This window comes from Indicator indicator, chromosome 31, assembly GCF_027791375.1.
Source record: "Indicator indicator isolate 239-I01 chromosome 31, UM_Iind_1.1, whole genome shotgun sequence".
NCBI classification, from domain to species: Eukaryota; Metazoa; Chordata; class Aves; order Piciformes; family Indicatoridae; genus Indicator; species Indicator indicator.
This window is the reverse complement of record NC_072040.1, coordinates 1,195,358-1,218,226: the sequence shown is the minus strand read 5'-3', so window position 1 is coordinate 1,218,226 and position 22,869 is coordinate 1,195,358. Positions and strand designations below refer to the sequence as shown.

Genomic DNA, 22,869 nt, shown 5'->3' with positions numbered 1-22,869 from the left:
TTCTTACAATACTAGAATAATAAATATGCTCTAAAGTGAATATACCTGTATTTGCTCTAACTGCTCTCATTTTAACCAGTTAACAGAATAAATGTTTAAAGCCCCCATTTATAATTCATAGTGTTCAGCCATTCACATGAAATAAAAATAAGTGTGTTTGACATAAAGCACTAAAAACATTTATTTTTCAGAGCCCAGAACAATGCCCTGTTTCACTAGTTACACATTTTATATCCATCCAATATAGGATTCTACAGTTGCTGTCAAAATTATAAACACTAAATAAATTTTTAAAAATCAGCTTGTGCAAAATAAACATGACCCAAAGATACTTCAAAATCCTAAATTTACAGAGCACCTGACAAATGGTTTTCCACGGACCAGCTTTGTGTTTGCTTCCTCAGCTGGTATAGATCACTGAGATGTGGGAAACTGCTGGTCAGACTCTTCTGTTTCAAACAAAAACAATGTAAGTGAAGCTGAGAACAAACAAGAAAACCCAGCACTAACACTGTAGAACCTCTGACATTTACACAGGTGGCACTTACATCAAAGGCCAGCTCCCACCCCATAACTCTGATTGCCCCCCCACACAGAATCATCACAGAATGGCTCAAGTTGGAAAGGACCTCTGGGACCATCTACTCCAACCTCCCCACCATGGGCAGGGACACGTCTCAACTAGGTCAGGTTGCTCAAGGCCTTATCCAACCTAGCCTTGAACACCTCCAGGGAGGAGGCATCCACAACCTCCCTGGGCAACCTGTTCCAGTGTCTCACCACCCCTGTACTAAAGAACTTCTTCCTAAGATCCAGTCTAACCCTGCTCTCCCTCAGCTTAAAACCATTCCCCTTTGTCCTACTGCTGGACACCCTTATGAAAAGTCCCTCTGCAGCCTTCCTGTAGGATATCTTCAGATATTGGAAGGCAGCTCTTAGGTCCCACACCCCCCACCCCCCCCCCCCCCAAAGTCTTCTCCTCTAGGCTGAACAACCCCAGCTCCCTCAGCCTGTCCTCATAGCAGAGGATAACAGATAGATACATGCCTAGTCTGAGCACTTTCCCCCCACCTACTGCTGCAAGTTACTGGTTACTTCCTGCTTCAATTAACAGGATAAAACCCGCCTCACTCTCAGACCAACAACCAGATTCTGCATTTCCTTTGCCTGGCTTTTCTCATTAGCTTGTCATTTTTACACAGCAATCAATACTCCAGAGCGTGCTCCAATATAGTGTCACTGGTCTGAACAATGAGTATAATAAAAGCTCAATATGAACAATGAATCCTGGAAGGGTCTGGACCAGTCAAAGAGATCAATGCCTCTGCATTAGGAACAAAAGGAAGAAAAAGAAAGTTTAGTGGAGGTTAGGGAAAGATGAGTTGGATTTTTTTAACAGGAACTAATTAGAGGGAAGACAGGAAGGCAGGATGGAAGGAAGGAAAAAATGATAGAAAGAAGGAAGGAAGCAAGCAAACAAGCAAGGAAGGAAGCATGAAAGGAAGCAAGAAAATAAAAGTATTTCCTAAACCAAATGGAGTTCACATGCATGAGCAGATCATGAGGGAGAGAGAAGCTGATAAATGCAGTGATTTCTGAATACCAAACTGCATGCAGCTGGAGCTCTGCCTGAAAACCTAAGCTTAAATCTTTGGATAATGAGGAAAGGTCATAGCACCATTCCCATATCTCTAATGAACTTCTGTGAGCTGGAATATGCAGAGCATAGCTACGAATTTCATGGTGGTTTTTATTTTTTGCTAAATGAATATGTAGTATGATATAAAACAAATATAAATAACTGCAATAATTATTTTGCAATTATGTTTAAATAATGCTGATAATTTACTTCATAATTGTTTATAACCATATCATAAATACAAGTAATTATAGCATTAATGTTGTTAGCTGCTTCAGATAATGTTTCCCAGGATAGAATCTTTATAAGACCAGAAACATGTTCTAATTTAATAAACTGAAATAAGTATTATTAAATGAAGTTCCACATAGACTCTAAATACGCACTGGCTCATTTTAATTCTGGAGGGAACTTAATTAACAAGAAGCAAAGTTTTCAGTGTATGGTGTAGAAGGACTTCTCTGTCCTTAAGGAGACCTAGCCAAAGGGCAGGGTTCTACATAGCAGAATTCTACAGCCTGTGTATACATCTCAGTGCCACAGAAAGTTTGCTTTACAGACTTCTTCCTCAAGCTCAGCTGGACACAAACAGTGAGATTCCTTATTATGCCAAAAGGAATATCCTAGAATTCACAACTTAGAAGGCAAATAAATGTTTAAGTTCCCTGACCCCAGGTTGCCTTGAGAATGAGGAAATTACTGGTATGGGTTAGCTGGCCCTGAAATCTATTTTATTTATAGTGATGTCCTGGGACAACCCCAAGGAATGTACCATATTGTTGGCCTTTTAAATCACTGCAGTGAGATGTCAAAAGTCACACATAGAATGGTGTAGCCACTTCTCTATCAGGCTTAAAACTGTGATGCTTCTCTTCAGTTCCCACCACAATGGGTGACTGAAGCATCACCAAAGCTTCACCTAAGTAAGCTTTGCAAGCTGCTGTCTCCAGGAGGAGCCACTTAGGCAGTGCACAGACTTCGTCTCTTCCATACCCTCTCTCACAGAAATCCCTTGGTCAGCTTCCACTCACAAGCTGGGATATAATTTCACCACCACAGTGCTGAGGTTTGTTTTCCCACACAAGCCATAAAAGACAGTGGTATGCATTCAATCTGAGAATGACTGAGACCTCCACTCCCAGGTCCTAGCTCTGGAGGGTAGGTTGCTATTTTTCTGCTTTTAATGCTTTAATCAGAATCCTTTGCTGCCCACAGCATTACAAACCGTTATCTGTATGAAGAGGAGAGCACTGATTACATCAAATCTTTATCATAACTACTTCATAACATCACAACTCTCCTGTAGATCCAGATCACCACTCTACCCACCTGCGAAGGTTGAGGAGCCAGCACGAACATAGCTGTAAGCAAGGAACAGGATCGCGAGGCCAGCTATAAATCATTGATCCCAGCATTCAATTACTAATCCCATCAGCCTCATTTAAAGCATTTAAACTGACAGTCACATATCCAATTAACTGTTGCTATAGAAATCGAAAATGCTTAGAGGTATTTGACAGGCAAATCTTTACTGGCCCAGCAGGGATTTAGGCTGAATTTGTTTAATTAGATTGTGACTTTACCTAAATGGAACATTTACTGTAATCCCTGCTGGAACTATGGAATGCAATCCCTCAAGGTTAAACAGTCACCACAAAAGTGCATTATCACCCTGCTGAAAGCTGTGCTAACAGCACTGCCCTGCACTGCTTCCCCCAGGAGAAGGCTGCCATGTCCTGGCACTCAGACTAGGAGTCCTGAACACTTCTGTAGCTATCCAAGTCTGTAGGTGTATGTGGGCACATGTGAACTTGCTTCCTTTCTGTCATTACTCCCTTTTTCATCACTGTCTCCTCCACTCCTTTTCTCAACACAGTCTCTCCAGCCCTGTTGGAGTGGGTCCAGAGGAGGGTCATGAAGATGATCAAAGGGCTGGAGCACCTCCCTTATGGGGACAGGCTGAGAGAGGTGGGGCTGTTCAGCCTGCAAAAGGCTCTGGGGAGACCTTAGAATAACCCTCCAGTACCTGAAGAGGGCTACAACAAAGTTGGGGAGGGACATTTTACAAGGGGAGGGACCTTTTACAAGGGCTTGTAGAGACAGAACAAGGAATGGATTGAAGCTCAAGGAGGGTAGATTTAGACTGGAGATTAGGAAGAAATTCTTTATATTGAGGGTGGTGAGACACTGGAACAAGTTGCCCAGGGAGGTCATGGACAATCCCTCCCTGGAGGTGTTCAAGGTCAGGTTGGACAGGTGTCCCTGCCCATGGCAGGAGGGTTGGAACTAGGTGGACCTTTAAGCTCCCTTCCAACCCAAACCATCCTATGAATCTATGATTCTGTGAATGACTCTATGAACAGTGACTGCAGGCATAAGGTCCTACCAACCCTGATTTTTCCTACTAAATGTAAATGTATACCTTGACTTGTACACCAAGGGCAGTGGAATCTCTGTGCAGACCTCTGATCAGAGCTTGTCTCACTTCCAATCCATAAAAAATTACAGGACACTGAGTTACAAAATTTTTCCCTACACTCCTAAGAGATCTGAATTGCAACTCTTAGCACCTCTGGAAAATATTCTAGAACATTTAGTTGGGTAATGCTTTTTTTTTTTTAATCTCATTAGCAGAAGACAATGGCAGCAGCAGTATAACTAATAGGTGAATTTCTCTCATGAAAGCAGTTGAGGCAAATAAGCCACATAAGCCTTCTTAGAACACATACAGCAGCATTTTCCAATCATGACCTGCAGTAGAAATGGGTTTTACAGTGAGACTTTCATATTCCCATCTTCATTTCTGCAACTAACAAGCTGACAAGGGTGGCAAATGGGGCTGAGATTTTAATTGCACCACATTTCTTCATCTAGAAAAAATATTCCATAGAAGAATGCCTTTTTTTATTGTATTTTTGTTAATATGGCATAGCTGTCACGCTATGACAGCTAATGACAGAGTTGATGTGACAAAGTCATTCTCAGAAAGTGATTAACTCATTCTTTGCCCATCAGCCAGAAAATAAGCTGTCAGCTTCCATCTGAACAGAAGCAGTGGAAACCAGTCAAAGCAAAGAACTTCCATGGGAGCCCTTGCAGGCTTAAACTGCCTTCTGAGCTGCAGAGCAGCAAACTTGAGATATGGAAGGTGTTCCACTCCCAGGTATCCATCATACGGAGCTTCTCTGTTGTAACTGAGACAAAAATTACTTCAAGGTTTTCAGGCTAAACTAAGAGTTCAGAAGTACTAACTTCTCCCTCTGAATCCTTCAGAGATCTTTGGGAAGGAAGAGAGAATGTTTATCATGCCTTTAGTGGCCAGCCCAGCCCCAACCTTTGACACTGAAATAAACCACGTGTCCCTAAAGTGCCTTGTCATATACCACATCCACTCTCTGCCTAAAGCTGGCAATGAGCTGTAACCCTCCAGTACCACACCACAGCCTTTAATTTAGGCATATGAATTATGAATCATCATTGTCATCTCAACTACTTATGGAACAGTAGCCACTGCTCCTTGGGTCAGTGGAGTGCAAGAGCAAGGAAGTTATGTATTAGCTCATCCAAGCACATCCTTTGGCAAGAGGCTCCTCCTGCTACTTTACAGCTTGTCAAGCTGTGGTTGCAACCACATCTCTTACCAGCGTTGTTTACCTTGAAATATTGTCCTAATAAACAAGCCTTGCCTCTAGTTTTGTTTCATAACCATAAATTCATGGCTGAATCATTTCCCCCTCCCATTAGCTGCTTGGTTTGGACATGTGAAGGCATTGGGGTGCTGCCTTAGCCACCTGTTTTGCATTCCAAAGGCAAAGTGCAGCAACATTGCTTCCTTCAGCTGCCTTTTAACAGAAGTGGTGTGTGGAAGATGTCATGGTGATCGAGACAGGCTGAGAACATAGCAGAAGAAAGACAATCTTAGGGGACTGGGTAGGAGCATGGCTTTATATTCAGTCCTAGAGAAAAAGTAGTGACTCTGTCGTGCAGGCTGCAGCTTTAAAGCTATATAATGTGTGTGTGAAAAACTGAGGAACCACAACTGCCAAGTTCAAGATGTGAGGATCACAAACAGGGAGACACTGATGAGGGGTGGGTGTCAAATGGAGGGGGCCAGGCTCTTTTTGGTGGTGCACAGTAATAAGACAAGGAACAACAGGTTCAAACTTGAACATAGAAGATTTCACCTCAACATGAGGATGAAATCTCACCCACCTTTACAGTGAGGGTGACAGAGCACTGGAACAGGCTGCCCAGGGAGGTTGTGAAGTCTCCTTCTCTGGAGACTTTCAACACCCACCTGGATGCATTCCTGTGCAGACTACCCTAAATGATCCTGCTTTGGCAGGGGGGTTGGACCTGATGATCTCTTGAGGTCCCTTCCAACCTCTGATATGCTGTGAGACTGTGATCTGCACCTTCTTTTTTATTCCCATTCCGGCAAGCTGGAGAAAGAGCAATTTATGATAAAGTCAGAAGTGTTTAAGTTCATAACCATCATAAAGCAGCAGACGAGGAAAGAAAGTCCTTGGCCAGGTCGTTCTTCAAGTCCTAAGCGAGATGCCAACCCCGAACCCAGCCCCATGCCCAGCCCCAGCCCCTCCGCTCCCCTGGCCGCCTCCGCCCCTGCACCGAGCCACCTCCCCGGGGGCGGGCAGGACGGGGGAGGGCAGGTCCGGGCCGGGCCATGCCAGGTCACCCCCGGACCGCCGCGGACAGGAGGGCAGATCGAGACAGAGGCCGGCGGTGAGGAGGGGCAGGTCCGTCCGGCTGCGGTGGCCGGGCACAGGGCTGGGGCAGCGCCGGGCACAGCCCGCGAAGCAGGGGACGCTCAGCTCTGCCCCGGCAGGAACACGGCGGCCGGGGGACCGAAGTCACCCCACAATGGTATCGGCGAAGGGGCAGGAGGCAGCGGGTCGGTGATGAATCCGTCCGAATCCTGAACGGGAAATGTGCTCAGTTGAGGGCAAAAAGGAAGGTTTGAAACTGACGGGGCCATGCTTCTCTGCGGGCTTGGCAGTTTGCTGCCAAATGGCAATACTTGGTGTGATTTTGGTCATACGGCACTGCAAAATGCACCCTGGGAGGAGCGTGTGTTCTTCTTGCCTGCCTTCTGAAACAGCAGATGCATCTTCTGCATCCTCTGTTCCCGAGAACAGGTCGTGTGAGGAGCAGCTGAGGGAACTGAGGTTGTGTAGCCTGGAGAAAAGGGAGGCTAAGGGAGAGCTTCTGTCTCTCTACAACTGCTTGAAAGCAGGTTGGAGCAAGGTGGGGGGCAGTCTCTTCTCCCAAATAACAAGCGGTAAGCAAGAGGAAATGGCCTCAAATTGTACCAGGGGAAGTTTAGATTGGATCTCAGGGACAATTTCTTTCCTGCAAGAGTGGCCAGGCACTGGGACAGGCTGTCCAGGGCAGTGGTGGAATCACCATCCCTGGAGGTGTTCAAGGAACGCATAGGCATGGCACTTCAGGACAAGGTTTAATGGCCATGGTGGTGTTGGGTTGATGGTTGGACTTGATCTTGGAGGTCTTTTCCAACCTTAATGATTCTATGATTCTGTTATAAGATTCTGCAGAGGATACCTTCCCTCCTAAGGCTGACATCACATCAGTGTTTTCAGTGCCTTATGTCTCAATCCACTTCTGCAGAAGAGAAGGTTCCTTTAAGGCTCCCCCAAAATTGAACCAAGAAGGAACTGAGTAGTTGGTTGATAAAAGCACTTGAATTTTATTTCTCTCACCTGTGCCTGGAGAAAAGTTAGAAATATAGAAAAGGATGAAAAGCAAGGGAAAAAAAAGCAAAAGAAAAAAAGCTTGTGGTAGGGTAGCTCCAAACTTCCCTATTAGCTTCAAGGGTTTACAACCTTTCCAATCTTGTGCATGGCCACAGTTCCTCATGCAGCTGCCATAGTCAGAGCACATTCAACTTGTGCCAGCATCATCCCAGAGTTAGCTGTGTGCTGTTTGGCTCTAAAATGTGCATGCATCAGTCGTCTACAGGGGGCTCTCTCTTTCCATCTGAAGACCCCCCAAAAAAAGTTGACTGATTCCGTAATCTTTAGCTGCAGTTGCACAGTAAGCTCCAGCTTGCTTTACAGCATTCTTGAACAAGGAACTTGTGGTTGTGAGAGCTCCAGATTGCATTAAAGCACTAGCTTGCAGTTTGGTCAGGTGAGCAGTGGCTGTGGTCACAGAGTTAAGCTCAGGACAATGTATCTTGTCCAATTTGGTCACAGTTTTCATGGGACAATGTTGAGACAAACATCTCAATTCAGTAACTTTCACAGATCGCATCAAATTGGAAGGGACCTTCAGAGCTCATCTTGTCCAACTTCCCTGCAGTCAGCAGGGATATCTCCAGCTAGATCAGGCTGCACAGGTCCATATCAACTCTGATCTTGAATGGGGCCTCAACCACTGGGCAACCTGTTCCAGTATTTCATGACTCTCATTGTAAAGAACTTCCTCCTTATGTCTAACTGAACTCCTTACACTTTATTGTCCAGCTGATAGCACCTCGCTATGAAAACAAAGTGCTCTGTAGCCACTGCCACAACATACATGAGTAAAATGTATGCAAAATGGATGTAAAATGGATATAAAGTGTGTAAAATGTTACTAAACCTCTTTAATTACCTGGGAAGCTGAGGCCTCTGAAACAAAGCTGCAGGTGTTTAGGATCTAGCAGAGTATATTTGCTTTAATCCTACTAGTAAAAAGACAGCAGCTTCCACAAAGCAAGTCTTTAGTGATCTATTTTGTACCTGCACAAAAGGACAAGGTAAAATAAGTAGCTGTTTTAAAATCTTTTTTAATTATTTTTTACTTAATCTCTTGTTTTCATCAATATCTCTGTGTTTTGAAGGGCCAGTAACATGTTTTCTGTCTAGGTTTGTGTAGCAGAAGGGCTGTGTTTGTGCCTGAAAGATGTTCAACTGCAGAAGCATTCTGAAGGTCCTATGGCTCCTGAAATTGATAGTTTTTTATTTTTTGGAGAAGTTACTCTTCGTACTAAGCCCTCAACGCAAGAAATTTTTTATTGGGGAAATTGTGCTTATTACTGGCTCTGCAAATGTAATTGGAAGGCAGATTGTCTTAAAGTTTGCTCCCACGGCAGCAACCTTGGTTCTTTGGGACACTGATGATGAAGGTAACGAAGAAACAAGCAAATTAGCCCAACAGCTTGGGGCTAGAAGAGTGTTTACCTACCACTGTGACTGCAGCAATAAGGAGGAGGTCTATAAACAGGCAGACAAGGTAAGAGACAGCTTCTGGCTTCTGCTTAGGCTTCTTGATTCTGATTTTATTTTAGAAGGGCCACCAGGATGATCAGAGGGTGGAGCACCTCTCCTATGAGGATAGACTGAAAGAGTTGGCGCTGTTCAGTCTGGAGAAGAGAAGGCTCCGAGGTGACCTTATTGTGGCTTTCCAGTATCTGAAGTGGGCTACAAGAAAGCTGGGGATGGACTTTTTAGGGTGTCAGGGAGTGATAGGACTAGGGGGAATGGAATAAAGCTGGAAGTGGGGAGATTCAGGCTGGACATGAGGAAGAAGTTCTTCCCCATGAGAGTGGTGAGAGTCTGGAATGGGTTGTCCAGGGAGGTGTCCAGGGAATGGGTTGTCCCTGGAGGTGTTTAAGGCCAGGCTGGATGAGGCTCTGGCCAGCCTGATGTAGTATGAGGTGTCCCTGCCCATGGCAGGGGGGTTGGAACTGGATGATCCTTGTGGTCCCTTCCAACCCTGACTGATTCTATGATTCTATGATTTTTCACTTCCTTTTAATTGTCTATGCCATTGAAGTTGGGTTTTAGAAACTGCACTGTTCACTAAAGGGAAATAATGTCAGGGCAATGGCTTTGCCTTTTGGGGAAGTAGCTTCTGGATCAAATTTAAACTACTTTTGCAATTAGCAACAAGTCCTGCACCATGGAGGTGCTGGAACACTGCATGTGTTGAGGTAGTTGAGGGGCCCCATCCCTGGAGATACTCAAAGTCAGTCTTGACAAGGCTCTGAGCAACCTGATCTAGTGGAGGATGTCCTCACTGACTGCAGGGGGTTGGACTGGATGACCTTTGGAGGTCCCTTCCAACTCAAACAATTCTATGATGCTATGAATCTGTTTTGTCAAGATTTATCCATTGCCAGCCTTTGTTGTGAGATGGAAACTTCTCTAAGAGTATGGTAATACATACCACAGAGGCCTGTATTAGATTGTTCAGGCTTTAAAATTTCTTTAAGATATCAAGAAATAAAGGTAATTAAAACAACAGTGGAAGTTGTAAGGGAGGGTGTCCCCTGTCCATTTGTTTACAAAACTGTAGCTCTCTAAGAGTGATGTGAAGCGTAATGGTTTCAGAAATATCACCAGGACAAGGCTGGTCTCCAGTCAAACTCAATTTCAGTTTATTTTTTGCTCAATCCAGTTGGAAAACAAAGTAGAAAAAAAACCCTCCATTTTAAATGAGAGAGTTTACAGACCTACACTCTGTAATCTATTACTTTAAAAATATTATTAGTATTACTATCCAAGACCACAAACTGGATATTAAATTAATATAATTAATTTTTATTTGCCCTTAAACTGAATTTTTTTTCCCAGTTAGCTTCTCTGCCTTTTCTCAGGGCTCAACTCTTCTTCTGTTTAATTCTCAGTGCATCTACTGATGTACAAGACCCTCAAGTCACCTCTTTGACATTCTGTGTCTGAAGGCATACATCAGAGAAATCAGCTAAAACATTTCATGGCACTTAAATGTTGACAGATTGGTTTTGGAACAGCCTTGAAATGTAACATTAATTTTCCATGAGTTGCCAGGGGGGGCTCTTTGTTTTGTGGTTGTTGCTTTGAATCTTAACCAAAGCAGAATGAGTCCTTTTTGAACACAGCTGTGAAAGTTTGAAATCATTTCCTTCAAGAAACGTTCCTGATGAAAAGCACTTCTCAAAGGCAAGTTGGATTCAGGATCTGTGAGTATCCAGAGCTGCAGTTTCCATGTCTGCAGTCAGCAAGGTATTGTTTTACCTGTTCTTGTTAGCAGCATTTGGGGCACAGCCAACTAACAGTGAACAGAGAAAAGAAAAATGCTGTTTGGGGCCATCAGTGCTGGATGTTCAGAGCCACAGGTGGTAGAATAATATTAGTTGGGCAGTGGTGACAAGAAGGTACTGGACCATAATGGCATGTCTATAGGCAAGCTGTCCTGGTCTGGGCTGACCCAAATCACAGTCTTTAAAGAGATGATGTGTGCCAGTTGGCTGTACAGACCACACAGTCCTCATTAATTAGAACTCCTGGAATTTGGGAGCAGGAATCCCATCAATTCTAACAATCTCAATACCTGTTGTCACTCCTCAGCAAGAAGAAAAGTCAGCCTCTGAGCAACCTCTGGTCAGTACAGCAAATGTGACACCTCTTCTGTATTCACAGTGATTCTATAAATCAAACAGCAGTTCTTTTAGAATCCCATTTTTGCAAGCAAAAAAAAAAAATCACTTTGGAATTTACCAAGATCAAATCTCTATTGAAAAATAACATTTTAAATTGTCATGAAATCCCTTTTCCCATAAATGGTGTCTGCTTCTTGCAAAGACTTGCACCAAGATAGTTTAAGCAATTTCTCTGCTGGACTTTCCTGTCCATGCTGAACATTTTGAAATTATTTGTTGGTTCTTCATTTAACAGAACTCAAAATGTTTGTTTTGTTCACTCCAGTAATTCTCAGTCTCCAAACACATTAACTGAATCAGCCACAGGGCTTCCAGCCTGCCAAATTTGCTGTGCCCATATCAGCAAAGAGTATTCTGAAGTGCACAGCAGAAACTCAAAGAGCTGCTTAAAATTCAGGAACTGCTGTGAAGGTGTTAAAGTCTGGTTAACAATTCCAACATCTTTGTAGGCATTTGCATGAATTGAGCAGTCCTGATGGAGCCAGAAAATGCTTTAGATCAAGAATTTTTCAGCTAGGGGCCTCCTCTAGTCTTGGAATTACCTGCAACATTTTGGTTGATAATATCAAAATTCTTCAGTTTGGACACAGAAGATAAAGCAAGAGCAGAAAAAATGAATTCATTGCTTTGATTTGGTGTATTCACTGAAAAAAAAAAAAAAAAAAAAAAAAAAAAAAAAAAACAAAAAAAACCCCACACAAACCCCTAAGGGTTTTCCCAGAATGGATGCTTTTCTTCCAGGAATCAAATCAGACCATTAAAATCCCTAAAGAAGAGGTAGAATAAACTGGTGAAGTGGACAGCAACTGATTTTCAGGATTGCTGTTCACCTAGGAATTCTTGGATGTTAGGATCAGGTTCTTTACCATGAGGGTAGTGGAACATTGGAACAGGTTGCCCAGGGAGGTAGTTGTGGCTCCATCCCTGGAGATATTCAAAGTGAGACTCAAGAGGGCTCTGGGCAACCTGATCTAGTTGAGGATGTCCCTGATGACTGCAGCAGGTAGGACTGGATGACCTTTGGAGGTGCCCTCCAAGCTAGACCATTCTACGATTCTTACAGACTTGTGCTTCCAGCAGAGATATCAATAATTGCAAATAACACTAAATATTTTCATAAAGGAAGCAGAAGAGGCAAGGATACCTTCTAAAGCTTTCTGTTTGTCCTTTCTTTTTTAATCATTCAGGTTAGAGAAGAGGTTGGGGATGTTACTATTCTAATCAATAATGCTAGCATAGCAGTTGGGAAGAAGTTCCTCGAGCTTTCAGATGCAGAATTTGAGAAGACTATAAGAGTCAACTTCCTCTCTCAAGTCTGGGTAATGTATGAGGTTTTTTCCTCTCCTGGGTGACCAAAAGGTACAGACAAGTATTGTAGTGTGAAAACCACCATGGTGGCATCTCCCTGGGGAACCCAGTTTGGAACAAAGATGGAATGGAGGAAGATCCATTGGGTTTTCTTTAATCATCCTGTAATGGGAGACACACCACATAGGCACCATCCTCAGTATGTCTGACTCATGTTGACACAAACCTGCCTAGCACTCTGGTAAATTAACTCTGGTAATGAACACATGCTCTGTCTGTGCCTGCTGTGGCTGAAGTTAGTGCTGACATGCTGGCATGTGATTTCTCTTCAGCTTAGAGAAGCCACCTGCAGCCATTCACTACTTAAAGAGGACCTATGGGAGGAATGAGGACAGCGTTTTTAGCAGGGCCTGTCCTGATGGTTTGAAAGTAAAAGAGGGAGATTCAGCCTAGACAGAAGGAGAAACTTTTTACACTGAAGGTGGTGAAACGCTGGCCCAGGATGCCCAGAGAGGTGGGAGATGCCCCAACCCTGGAAACGTTCCAGGTCTGTCTGGGTTGTCTGGGGCTCTGAGCAACCTGATCTAGTTGAAGATGTCCTTGGTCACTGCAGGGGAGGTTGGACTAGCTGAGCTTTAAAGGTCCCTTCCATCCCGAACCGTTCTATGATTCCATGACTTTCCTGCTCCTGATGTTTGCTGGTATGAGAAGCCTTTGTCTAACAGACCTGTAGCATCCAGGGAGACACAATCATGCTTTAGTGGTGGACTCAGCACTGTTAGGATTATGATTGGACTCAATGATCTTAAAGGTCTTTTCCAAGCTAAATGCTTCTGTGATTCTGCCTTGCCTATGTTGGTGTTGGTCCTTAGGTTGTGCTTTCCTCCCTAGTCACCACCTGCTTGGTGCACACAGAAAACTAATCTGCATCACATGCATTATCTGTGGTTTGTTTTCATACCTCTGAAGGAATTTGGTGTTATTTGGAATCTCAGCTGACCTTTAAGAGGTTTTGTTGTGAGGGAGGGACTGTTACTCCTACCTCCTCTTACATTCATTGTATGCATGCCTGAGTGAGCAGCCTGCATCAAGGAGAAACTTGAGCTTGCAACTCCCTCACTAAATAGCATCTCTCAGCTGAAAATCCTTGCAGAGAGAAGTCCTTGGGACTGGCAGAGATGCTCCTTCTGACAGGTCTGAAGAGGCACAGGGCAGGGGGACAGTGGCTGTGGGGCCACAACCAGAAGAACCTCTACCAGACACACACATCCAGAGTCAAGCAGACATCACAGGACACCTCAGCTGGTGAAAGCTGTTTGTTACTACTCATGTCTTTTTTTTCTTCTCTTCCCCTTCATAAAACACCAGCCTTCTGGAGCTAGCATCACCCACAGCAGAGGTCTGGGGTGACAGAGCTGTCAGACAGTTCAGCTTTTAACAGAGGCCACAGACAGCTGAGCTCCCCTTGATGTGTTGACTTCTAGCTCCCTCTTGTGTACCAAAGCTTTGGTGATCGTCTCAAACACACTCAAACCATGAGGAGGCAGAGGAAACACAAATATATATATAATATGCTTTTAATAACATGATTTTAATGCTGACAGATCTTCAGGTAGTCACTCAAGGAAATGCTGCCTCATCTGTAAATTCTCACAGACATAGAAGGTCAATTGGGCTTCTTGTATTTTCAAGCCCCAGAAAGCAAATTGAGCTCAAAAGGCTAATTTGGAATGCAACAGGTTTGGGCATGCCTACTTACAAAGGGTTTGTTCAATGTGTCTCTTAGACTTGCAAGACCTTTCTCCCAGCCATGATGGCCCAAAACCATGGGCACCTGGTCACCACAGACAGTGCAGCAGCACTGATGGGAATCTACAGATTTTCAGGTTAGTATCTTCAGATGCCACTACAAATCACATCTAGACACCAACAACTTTTCCTGGACACATAAATGCTTGGTTTAAGCCATTCATACTGACTGACAGCTTCATGTGGAACACGTGGGAAGAGCCTGCAGATGCCAGCAGTGGTGCTGCCTTGAAGAGGATGATGGTGGCACAGCAAGCTCACTGCAGATTGTGCTGTATGACTGCAGAATCAGTCCACAGATCTCCACAGAAAGACCAAACAGCTCCTGTGAGAGCAGTAGGAGGTAGCCCTGCATGCTGTCTGTCTGATGTTTTCTCCTGCCAGGTTTTCTGCTGAGGAATGTTCAGGTTTATATGGGTTATACTTGGAATTTTAGACCTTTAGTTGAAAAATGGCCTTCAAGGTCCAGGAGGCATTTTGGCACAATTTTCATTAAGACTAATTGGAATGAATTGTGGTTTAAGCTGTTTAACAGCTCCATATTCTCAGCTGTTCCTCTCAGGAGAGCTGCTCTGCTGCAGTCCTCTTTCATTAGCCTGAGTCTGCTGTCCAGTCTCAACTCAAGCCTCTCTGACATCCTGATCATCTCTCTTAGGTCATCCTATGAGAATATGAACATCAGTACAGTAAATATCCTCATTTCTTCTGCTGATGTGTTTATTTGCCACCTGTTAGCACTGGGTCAGATTTGGTATTGATAGCAGATCACATCCAGCTTTCATCATTTGACTGTAAAGCTTACAGGAATGGAGCTTCACATCCATGCATTATAACTTCTTACACCTTAGCCATGCATTTTTAGGCTCTATGGTTCCATCACCTTCTCTGGCTGAATTCCTGAAGAATACCAAAGTGTCTGTGATGCCAGTTTTTGAAGTCACTCTTTCAGCAAAATTGGATTTTCTTGTATCTATTTTCACACACATTAGAAAAAAGCCTTAGGAAACCACAGATATTACAATGAAGTTCTTACAGAGGCAAAGTTGTAGATAACATTCAGCTTGGAAGGAATGTCTGGAAGTCATTTGGCCCAGACAAAAGCAAGCCCAACATAGATCAGCTTGTGCAGAGCCTTGTGAGGCCAAACTCTCCTTATCTCCAAGGATGGAGTTCCATACATTCATCAAACAATAAAAACAAGACAAGATTCAGTCTCCTTGGACAAACAAAATGGTATTGTAGCTGCAGGGCACATCAGAACAAGAATAGGTTGAAGTAACATTTACAAGTAGGGTATTTGGGTTTTACCACTAGAAATAATTCCTTCTAGAATGTAACTTGGGATAGGGGCTCAGAGCAACCTCCTCTAGTTGGGGATACTCCTGCTAACTGCAGGGGTGTTGGACTAGATGAGCTTTAAAGGTCCTTTCCAGTCCAATGCATTCTATGATTCTATGATTCTATGATTCCATACTAAAGGGTGAAGACATTTTGAATGGAAAGAATCTCTGGCTTGTGTATGAGTATCTGGAAATGCACAGAAAATGCAGAACAAGTTCATCTTCCTCTATCTCTCTGTTGAAAGGATTAATCTTATCCTTGGACAACTGTGCATCAGTCATGGCCAAGAGCCATTAACCTTCAGAGATGACAACCCCAATGTGTTTTAAACACTAATTGCAAGGCTGCTAATTATCTGACTAAGTAATATCAGGGCTTAAATAGTGTTACAAAACATTGATTTCTGTACTTAACCTTTAAAGTAGTGCTTTTGATGTACTATGGAATATTCCTTCTTTCTTTACTTTCCAGATTATTCTGCAAGTAAATATGCAATCCTGGGAATGATGGAGGCCATAGACTGGGAGGTGTCTTGTGCAGGAAAAGATGGCATTAAAACCACGATTGTTTGCCCTTTTTTTGTAAATACAGCATTAGCTAGAGGTTATGAAAGCAAGTAAGTAACATTTACTAACCCAGACATTCAGAAGGATCACTACTCACTAGATATGCCATAGCTAGGGATTGCTTTACAGTAGTAAAGACTACTCATGGTCTTTAATTATCATAAGGTTGATTTGCTTCTCAAGTTTTGCCCTGCTGGCACACACAAATGTGTCTCTTGACATAAGAAGTCCAAGTCTTTAGTACAACCAATAAGTGATGTGCAACAGGGACTGTATAATGACCCCACAGTCAAGGACCTGTTGGGATGCACAGCAGTATTTGGGGCAGTCAGTAGAATGGGTACTGATGAGCTGCTCTGCCCCAAGCAGTTTTGGCACTGAGATAACACTTATGGCTGTCAGGAAAGCCATGACCTGTCTCTATCAACTCTGCCCCACTACCTGCTCTTCTCTGAGAACAGCTGTGGTGGTGGTACCTGCTGGGTGGCTGCATGGTTGGAGTAATGGGAGAGGCTGAGGGCAGCAGATTAGCCCTTGCAGGACCAGTGGTGGTGTGTTTTCAGTGCTCTGCTTCTGCTTCCACCATTCACCACCCTGTAGCAGCACACCTTGTGCACAGCAGAGCCTTTCTCCTGGCTGGAAACATGCCTGGCCATGGTCTGTTTAGCTGCCACATCCACACCAACAGCAGAAAAGTGGGAGGTGAGTGGAGGGCAGACCTCTTACCCACAGAACAGCTTACACTGGATCAGCAAGGAGTGTTGAATGCCCCAGTCAGTAACTGCATGAGGGTCTGAGCAGGGCTTGCACTACAAGTTATTAGTCATTACAATACACAGTATCACTTGAGGGATTTTTAATTTTTTATGATGATAGAAGGAACAAAGATGACTTGAGAGGCCTTTGTAAGACTGCTTGAGGGGATGGAGGAACACTCTTAAAAGATTTCTTCATTTTTGTGTTAGAATAGATCTTGAAAGTGAAGTTTTATAACCCTCCAGTGCTTTGTTTCTCGTTTCACCAGGTGCCCTCTTATCCTTCCTGTCTATGAACCAGACTACATAGCTGGCACGATCATGGATGCCATCCAAAAGGAAAAGTTTTATGTAATACTGCCTCCAACTTTACTTTTTCTGGGTTTCAAAATGTAAGAATGTGACTCCTAGCATGGCCACCTTTCCTTTGCCACATGCCTGCAAAATAAGCAGGAAAGCTTAGTGAAAAGAGGGAATCCAACTGTATGTCCCCAGTTGTGAAGAAACAGTGGGTTTCATTTCACAGATTCACAGATTGCATCAGGTCGGAAGGGATCCTCAAAGGTCACCTTGCCCAACCCCCCAGCAGTCAGGAGGGACACCTCCAGCTAGATCAGGCTTCTCAGGGCTACATCAAGTCTGATCTTGACTGTCTCCACTGATGGGGCCTCAGCCATGTCCCTGGGTAGCCTGTTCCAGTATTTCAGCACTCTCAATCTAAAGAACTTCCTCCTAATGTCCAGCCTAAACTTACCCTGCTCCAGTTTCAAACCACTGCCCCTCATCTTGTTACTACAAACCCTTCTAAACAGTCCCTCCTCAGCCTTCTTGTAGGTCCCTTTCAAATATTGAAATGTAGTTATAAGGTCTCCCCAAAGCCCTCATCTCCAGGCTGAGCAGTCCCAGCTCTCTCAGCCTGTCCTTGTAGAGGTGCTCCAGCCCTCTGATCATCTTGGTGGCCCTCCTCTGGGCTCACTCCAGCAGGTCCATGTCTCTCTTGTGTTGAGGGTCCCCATAGCTGGACACAGTATTCCAAATGAGAACTCACCAGAGCAGAGCAGAGGATGAGAATCACCTCTCTCCATCTGCTGGCCATGCTGCTTTTGATGCAGCCCAAGTGAAAAGCTCTCCTCTGGCCACTTCTGTCTCTAATACACATCTTAAGCTATAACTGAGTATAGGAAATTTAGGTTTTTTTTTCCCTGGGATGGTACAGTGCCTGGGCTAGAACTGTCTGCTTGCAGTAGCTCTCCACAGCTGTCTGGGCTTTCACAAAATACCTTTGCCTGGCATCCATTTCATTTAGAGCACAGGAGCACCAAACCTGTTATTGCCAGACATTAGAAGTGTTGAACACATCTAACACAGTCACATTTTCTTTATTTACAGGGTATATTTGAGGGGGGGGGGGGGGGGGGGGGCAGGGAGGAGGAGAGAAAAAAAAAAGGCTAACTCTGTGTTTGTTTCATCAGGTTACTTCCTAGAAAAATAACACTGCTCCTGCTGTCCTGTCTGAAGATAGCTGACAGCATGGATAGAGCCTACAGTCAGAAGAAAAAGGATAAAACCAAAAAGTTCTGAAGACCTCAAGTGCCACCTGATTGAAAATTACCAGTAAAAATTGATCTAAAATCCTGTTTATTCTTTGACCAAAAAAAAAAAAAAATTTACTTCTTTTATTAGTTAGCCTGCAATTTAGTTCTTCCTAACCATCTTTTACTCACTGGCTTTTTAGCTATAGTTCCCCCTTTCATTACAAGACAGCACTCTGCTTTTATCTGAGGTCTCAATAAACATCAGTAACAGCAGGTGGGAATGTTGGATTTCATTTCATACCCTGAATTCTCCATTTCTGAGCAAACTCTCAAAGCACAGGATAAACACACTACTGTACATGCAGAAAGGGGGAAAATGCCACAAAGCATTTAGCAGAAAGGGGAAAAAAATAAAACCAAACCAAAACCACAAAGCATTTAACATATTCCTTGGGCCAAAGCAGCAGTGCAGTTGACACAGGGCTGACATGAAGCAGGTTGCTGTGGGATGATGTGCTCTGGCTGGTGAGCAGCATGGGGAGCCTGTGTCCTGGAGAGGAGTGAACTGCACTGATAAAGTCTGTGCAGTGCTGTGTTGCTGCTCACACAGCTCCTCCTTAGTCACAGTGCAGTTCTCTAAGCACAGCTCTGCAAGGTTGAATCCAGGGCTAAAGGCTGATAGTAGGGCATTGATCACAGCCCATGGCTTAGTAAAAAAAAGCATTTGTAGAACTAATGGTGGCCAAAAAAAAAATCATGTGCCCAACTAAGAAAGGAAAGATGATGAAGCTCCACAACCAGAATCACAGAATCACAGAATGTTAGGGGTTGGAAGGGACCTTGAGAGATCATTGAGTCCAACCCTGCTGCCAGAGCAGGGTCACCTATACCAGATCACACAGTAACTTCATCCAGGAGGGTCTTGAACAACTGCAGAGAGGGAGACTCTAGAGAAGAAGCAGACAGAGGAAAAAACCCATGACAGAAATTACTTATGTGGAAATTAATTGCCTTAACAAATTTTGTAAAGCATTCCTGCAACAGAAGAGTCAGAGTATACCAGCACAGGCTCTGTGGTGAGCAGCAGCTGCCTGTTGAACACTAACGAACTGTAGAATCATTGAATCATAAACACTTTGGGGTTGGAAGGGACCTTTAAAGGTCACCCAGTGCAACCTCCCTGCAGTCAGCAGGGACATCTGCAACTAGAGCATGTTGCTTGGACCCCAAACAACCTGACCTGGAATGGTTCCAGGATGGGGCTTCTACCATCTCTCTGGGCAACCTAGGCCCACCCTCAGTGTAAAAAAGTTCTTCCTTACATCTAGCCAGCAGTAAATATCTGGTATGTCAGGCCAAAATTCTTGCAGCCCAAAGAGCACACTGGAAGGGCTCTCTTTTTCAGTACTCTTTATTCAGTTTCCTTCACCCAAAACATGCCAACCTTACTCCTGGCACTTGTGGTTGTCAGTTACCATCTGTAGACACAGGACAGGAGAAGATTAAGAATAATATAAAGGAAATTGCTGTATTTTCTGAGCCTTATTTCACCTCCTCTGCACAGCCTTCCTCTGTATAGCTGCAGCCTCAGCCAAGGGCACGTTTGTGATAATCTGCTTGTCTCAAGAAGGAATTTGTAAAGCTTATTATGCTTTCTAAGTCTCACTGTGAGCTGATAAATCTTCTTATCAGCCCTAGAAATCAGTAACTCTTTATTTTCTATGAAAACAGCAGGAAAATGTTTCTTTTTTTGCTTGTACAGGAAAGAAGGGCAATGGACCCTGTAACACACTTCTGCAAGCCAAGACCTTCCTATTAAAGCCAGGAGATGCCATCAGATGCTCTTCCTGGATTTTAATCTAAAATTATCTTTTCTGTTTTGAAGCATAATGTTCCAATTAAAAAGAATCTCAGAGTTACTGACAGCTCCTGAGCAATGTGTGCTTTCCTTGTCTGAGCCTTTCCTCTTACTTGTAATTCCTCCACACAAAAACAAGCTTGCAGGAGAAATTCTGTCACTGCTGAAGCTGCAAATGGGACTGAAAGGTAGTTTATCTTGATTTCTTCTCCTCTGGGAGCACTCCTGGCTCCATGCAAAAGTGATGAAGAGACAAATGGATAAGGAAGGTTAGCCATGGGCTGACTCTACCTGTGTTACTGCATTAACAGAGAGAGAATCTGCAATGTCAAATAAAATCAGGTTCCTTACTCTTGTTCTATCCCTTGTCAGAGCATATTTGGCTTGTAGAGGAGGTTGTAGTATCAGATATCTCATGAAGAACATGAATCACATTCAAATGATAAGTATTTGGAGGACAGAAATATCTGAATGATGCTGGGTCACTTTGTAATCTAACAAAACATATTTAAACAGATTTCAGTGGCAACCACCTGCACCTTTCACTCCTCAGCCATTTGAAGCTTTGTTCATGAGTCACTTGTGTCTTGTTCTTAACCTCTGCATGGGAAGATGTTTAGCTGATGGTTCCCACAAGTAATAGGGTACTTGTGGAGGAATAGGCTTGTAGAGCTGGAAGTCAGGGAATTCCCTGTTCCTCTGTTACAACCTCTGTCTTTGACCAAAAGGTTTCATTCCACTGTTCCAATATCCTTATTTGTATCCTGGGGAACACAAAAAACAAATGAAGGGGCACCACTAAAGCTACTGTCTCTATTTTTCACTATTCCAACTTGTGGATAAGGAGGCTTTGTGCTTGTACAAATTTTCAGGCTGACTAGAAAGAGAATCTCCATCTCTTTACATTTATGCCTATAAAAGCATTGGTATTTTCTATATGATCTCATGATTTTCAATACTTCATAGAATTTCTTGAGGTAGAAATGCCTAAATCAATCCAAAGAGCTCAGTTATTAACAGACCAAAATTCTGTGTTGATTACCAGTAAGGCTTTTTCTAGCAGCTCTGTTTAGTCTCTGCTTAATAGTTCAGGATGCCACAGCCTGCTAATGCAGGACAACTGGATTCATTGACAGAATGTAATCCAGATGTAATTGCCATTGCACATTGCACAAGGCAGATAACTGATAGGAGCCATCCATTTCATTGACTGCTCTCAGCTGGCAGCACCACCCTGGGTAGCAGTGATTTAAATCCACCAGGCATTGCTCAATCCTTTCCCAAACTCCACGCTTCCCAGGTGTGCACTGACCAAACAGGTCAGTGGAAGTGGCATCCTAGTGGTGGCTCTGTCACTTCCTCCATTGCTTCTTTCTCTGAAATGTCATCAACAAATGGACACATTCCTGTTTGCAATATAAATTCGGGGTGCTGTTGAAGTCACTGTTCACCTTAGTTCTTATTGCTGTCTGGGTTAGATGAATCACACCCAGGAATGTCTTCTCTGTTGTTTTGTCATTACAAGGAGCAGAAGTACTTGTAGCTACAGGTGTGTATGATGTAGATATCTACTGTGGATCAGCTGAATTCCCCAGAGAGCAGGGCAGCTATCTAACGGAGGGAAGACTCAGAAATCTCAAATGGTGTTTTTTTTCACTGCAGTTCTTCACATGAAGCAAGCAGAGGGCTGATGATTAAAGGCACTTCTTCATTCAATTGTCCTACACAACACATCTGCTGCTCCAATGTCTTCATTCCTAATCTGGGAAGCACAAATAAAAACCCCAGTCTAAGTGACATAACTTACATGCTAATGTAGCTTTGATATTTTTCACTCACGAGAGACAAAAAGATGATGGAAGGACAGAAAGTGTTGCTTTATTCCTCCATTTCTAAATTGTTTAGTCAAAGGGCTCACAGATCTGAAAAATTCATGACTGAAAACTGTATTTTCACTTGCAGAACCTTTAGCTGCAACTTTAAGGCCTTCAGTAGTTTTTTTTAGGTACAGGCAAATTATCAGCTCTGTATGAAGACCTTCTGAGGTTTTTCTTTTCTATAATGCAATGGGCTAAGCAGAGCTGGTTCAAAAGCCAGCAATGTTGCCTGTCTGCCTTAGATGATATGCTAGGAGGTAACAGCAAATAAGCAATAAAAGAGATACACTTCCAGAACAGGAAAAGAGTTTGAAAGAAGCCAGAGAGTGTGAAAGTCCTGAAAAGGTCTTCGAAAGCTGCTTAGAGTCTGACAGCAACCAAGCTTAAAGTAGGAAAGCAGGCTAGACCTGATGTCTACTTTGTTATCTAAACTCCTACATTATCTCTCACTTGCTCCTCCCTGGGAGCTGAAGGAACAGCAGTGCCTAAACTGGGGAATCCGAGTCCCCACACAAATTAACAGCTGTCAATAGAGAAGAGCCACGACTCTAGCCATGCCTTCAAACACAGGAGGGCTCATGGGGCGTGGAAATGAGAAGAAAATCATTTCCTTTCAATATTTAAGCCATGTAACACAGGACCATGCTTCCCTTGCCACTTGGTAAACTGGTGCTCTTCCTTCAACACATGCAACTCTTTTATATATATAATTTCATGATAGATAATTGCTTGCTAT

General features: G+C 43.6%; 1 protein-coding gene across 1 annotated transcript; it reads left to right on the top strand.

The window, feature by feature from the left end:
* The first annotated feature begins 8,563 nt into the window (after positions 1-8,563).
* Positions 8,564-18,444, top strand: LOC128977169 (epidermal retinol dehydrogenase 2-like). The gene is made up of 6 exons (XM_054394650.1): positions 8,564-8,893; positions 12,272-12,403; positions 14,179-14,278; positions 16,014-16,158; positions 17,133-17,255; positions 18,336-18,444. The coding sequence occupies exons 1-6, from the start codon at positions 8,564-8,566 to the stop codon at positions 18,442-18,444; spliced, it is 939 nt and encodes a 312-aa protein (XP_054250625.1).
* The last annotated feature ends 4,425 nt before the right edge of the window (positions 18,445-22,869 follow it).

Bases quoted from the DNA above. Each gene is read 5' to 3' on its own strand.
- LOC128977169 (XM_054394650.1), top strand. From the start codon at position 8,564: ATGTTCAACTGCAGAAGCATTCTGAAGGTCCTATGGCTCCTGAAATTG. The intron at 8,894-12,271 runs GTAAGAGACAGC...TTAATCATTCAG, and splicing joins TCTATAAACAGGCAGACAAG to GTTAGAGAAGAGGTTGGGGA. The intron at 12,404-14,178 runs GTAATGTATGAG...TGTGTCTCTTAG, and splicing joins ACTTCCTCTCTCAAGTCTGG to ACTTGCAAGACCTTTCTCCC.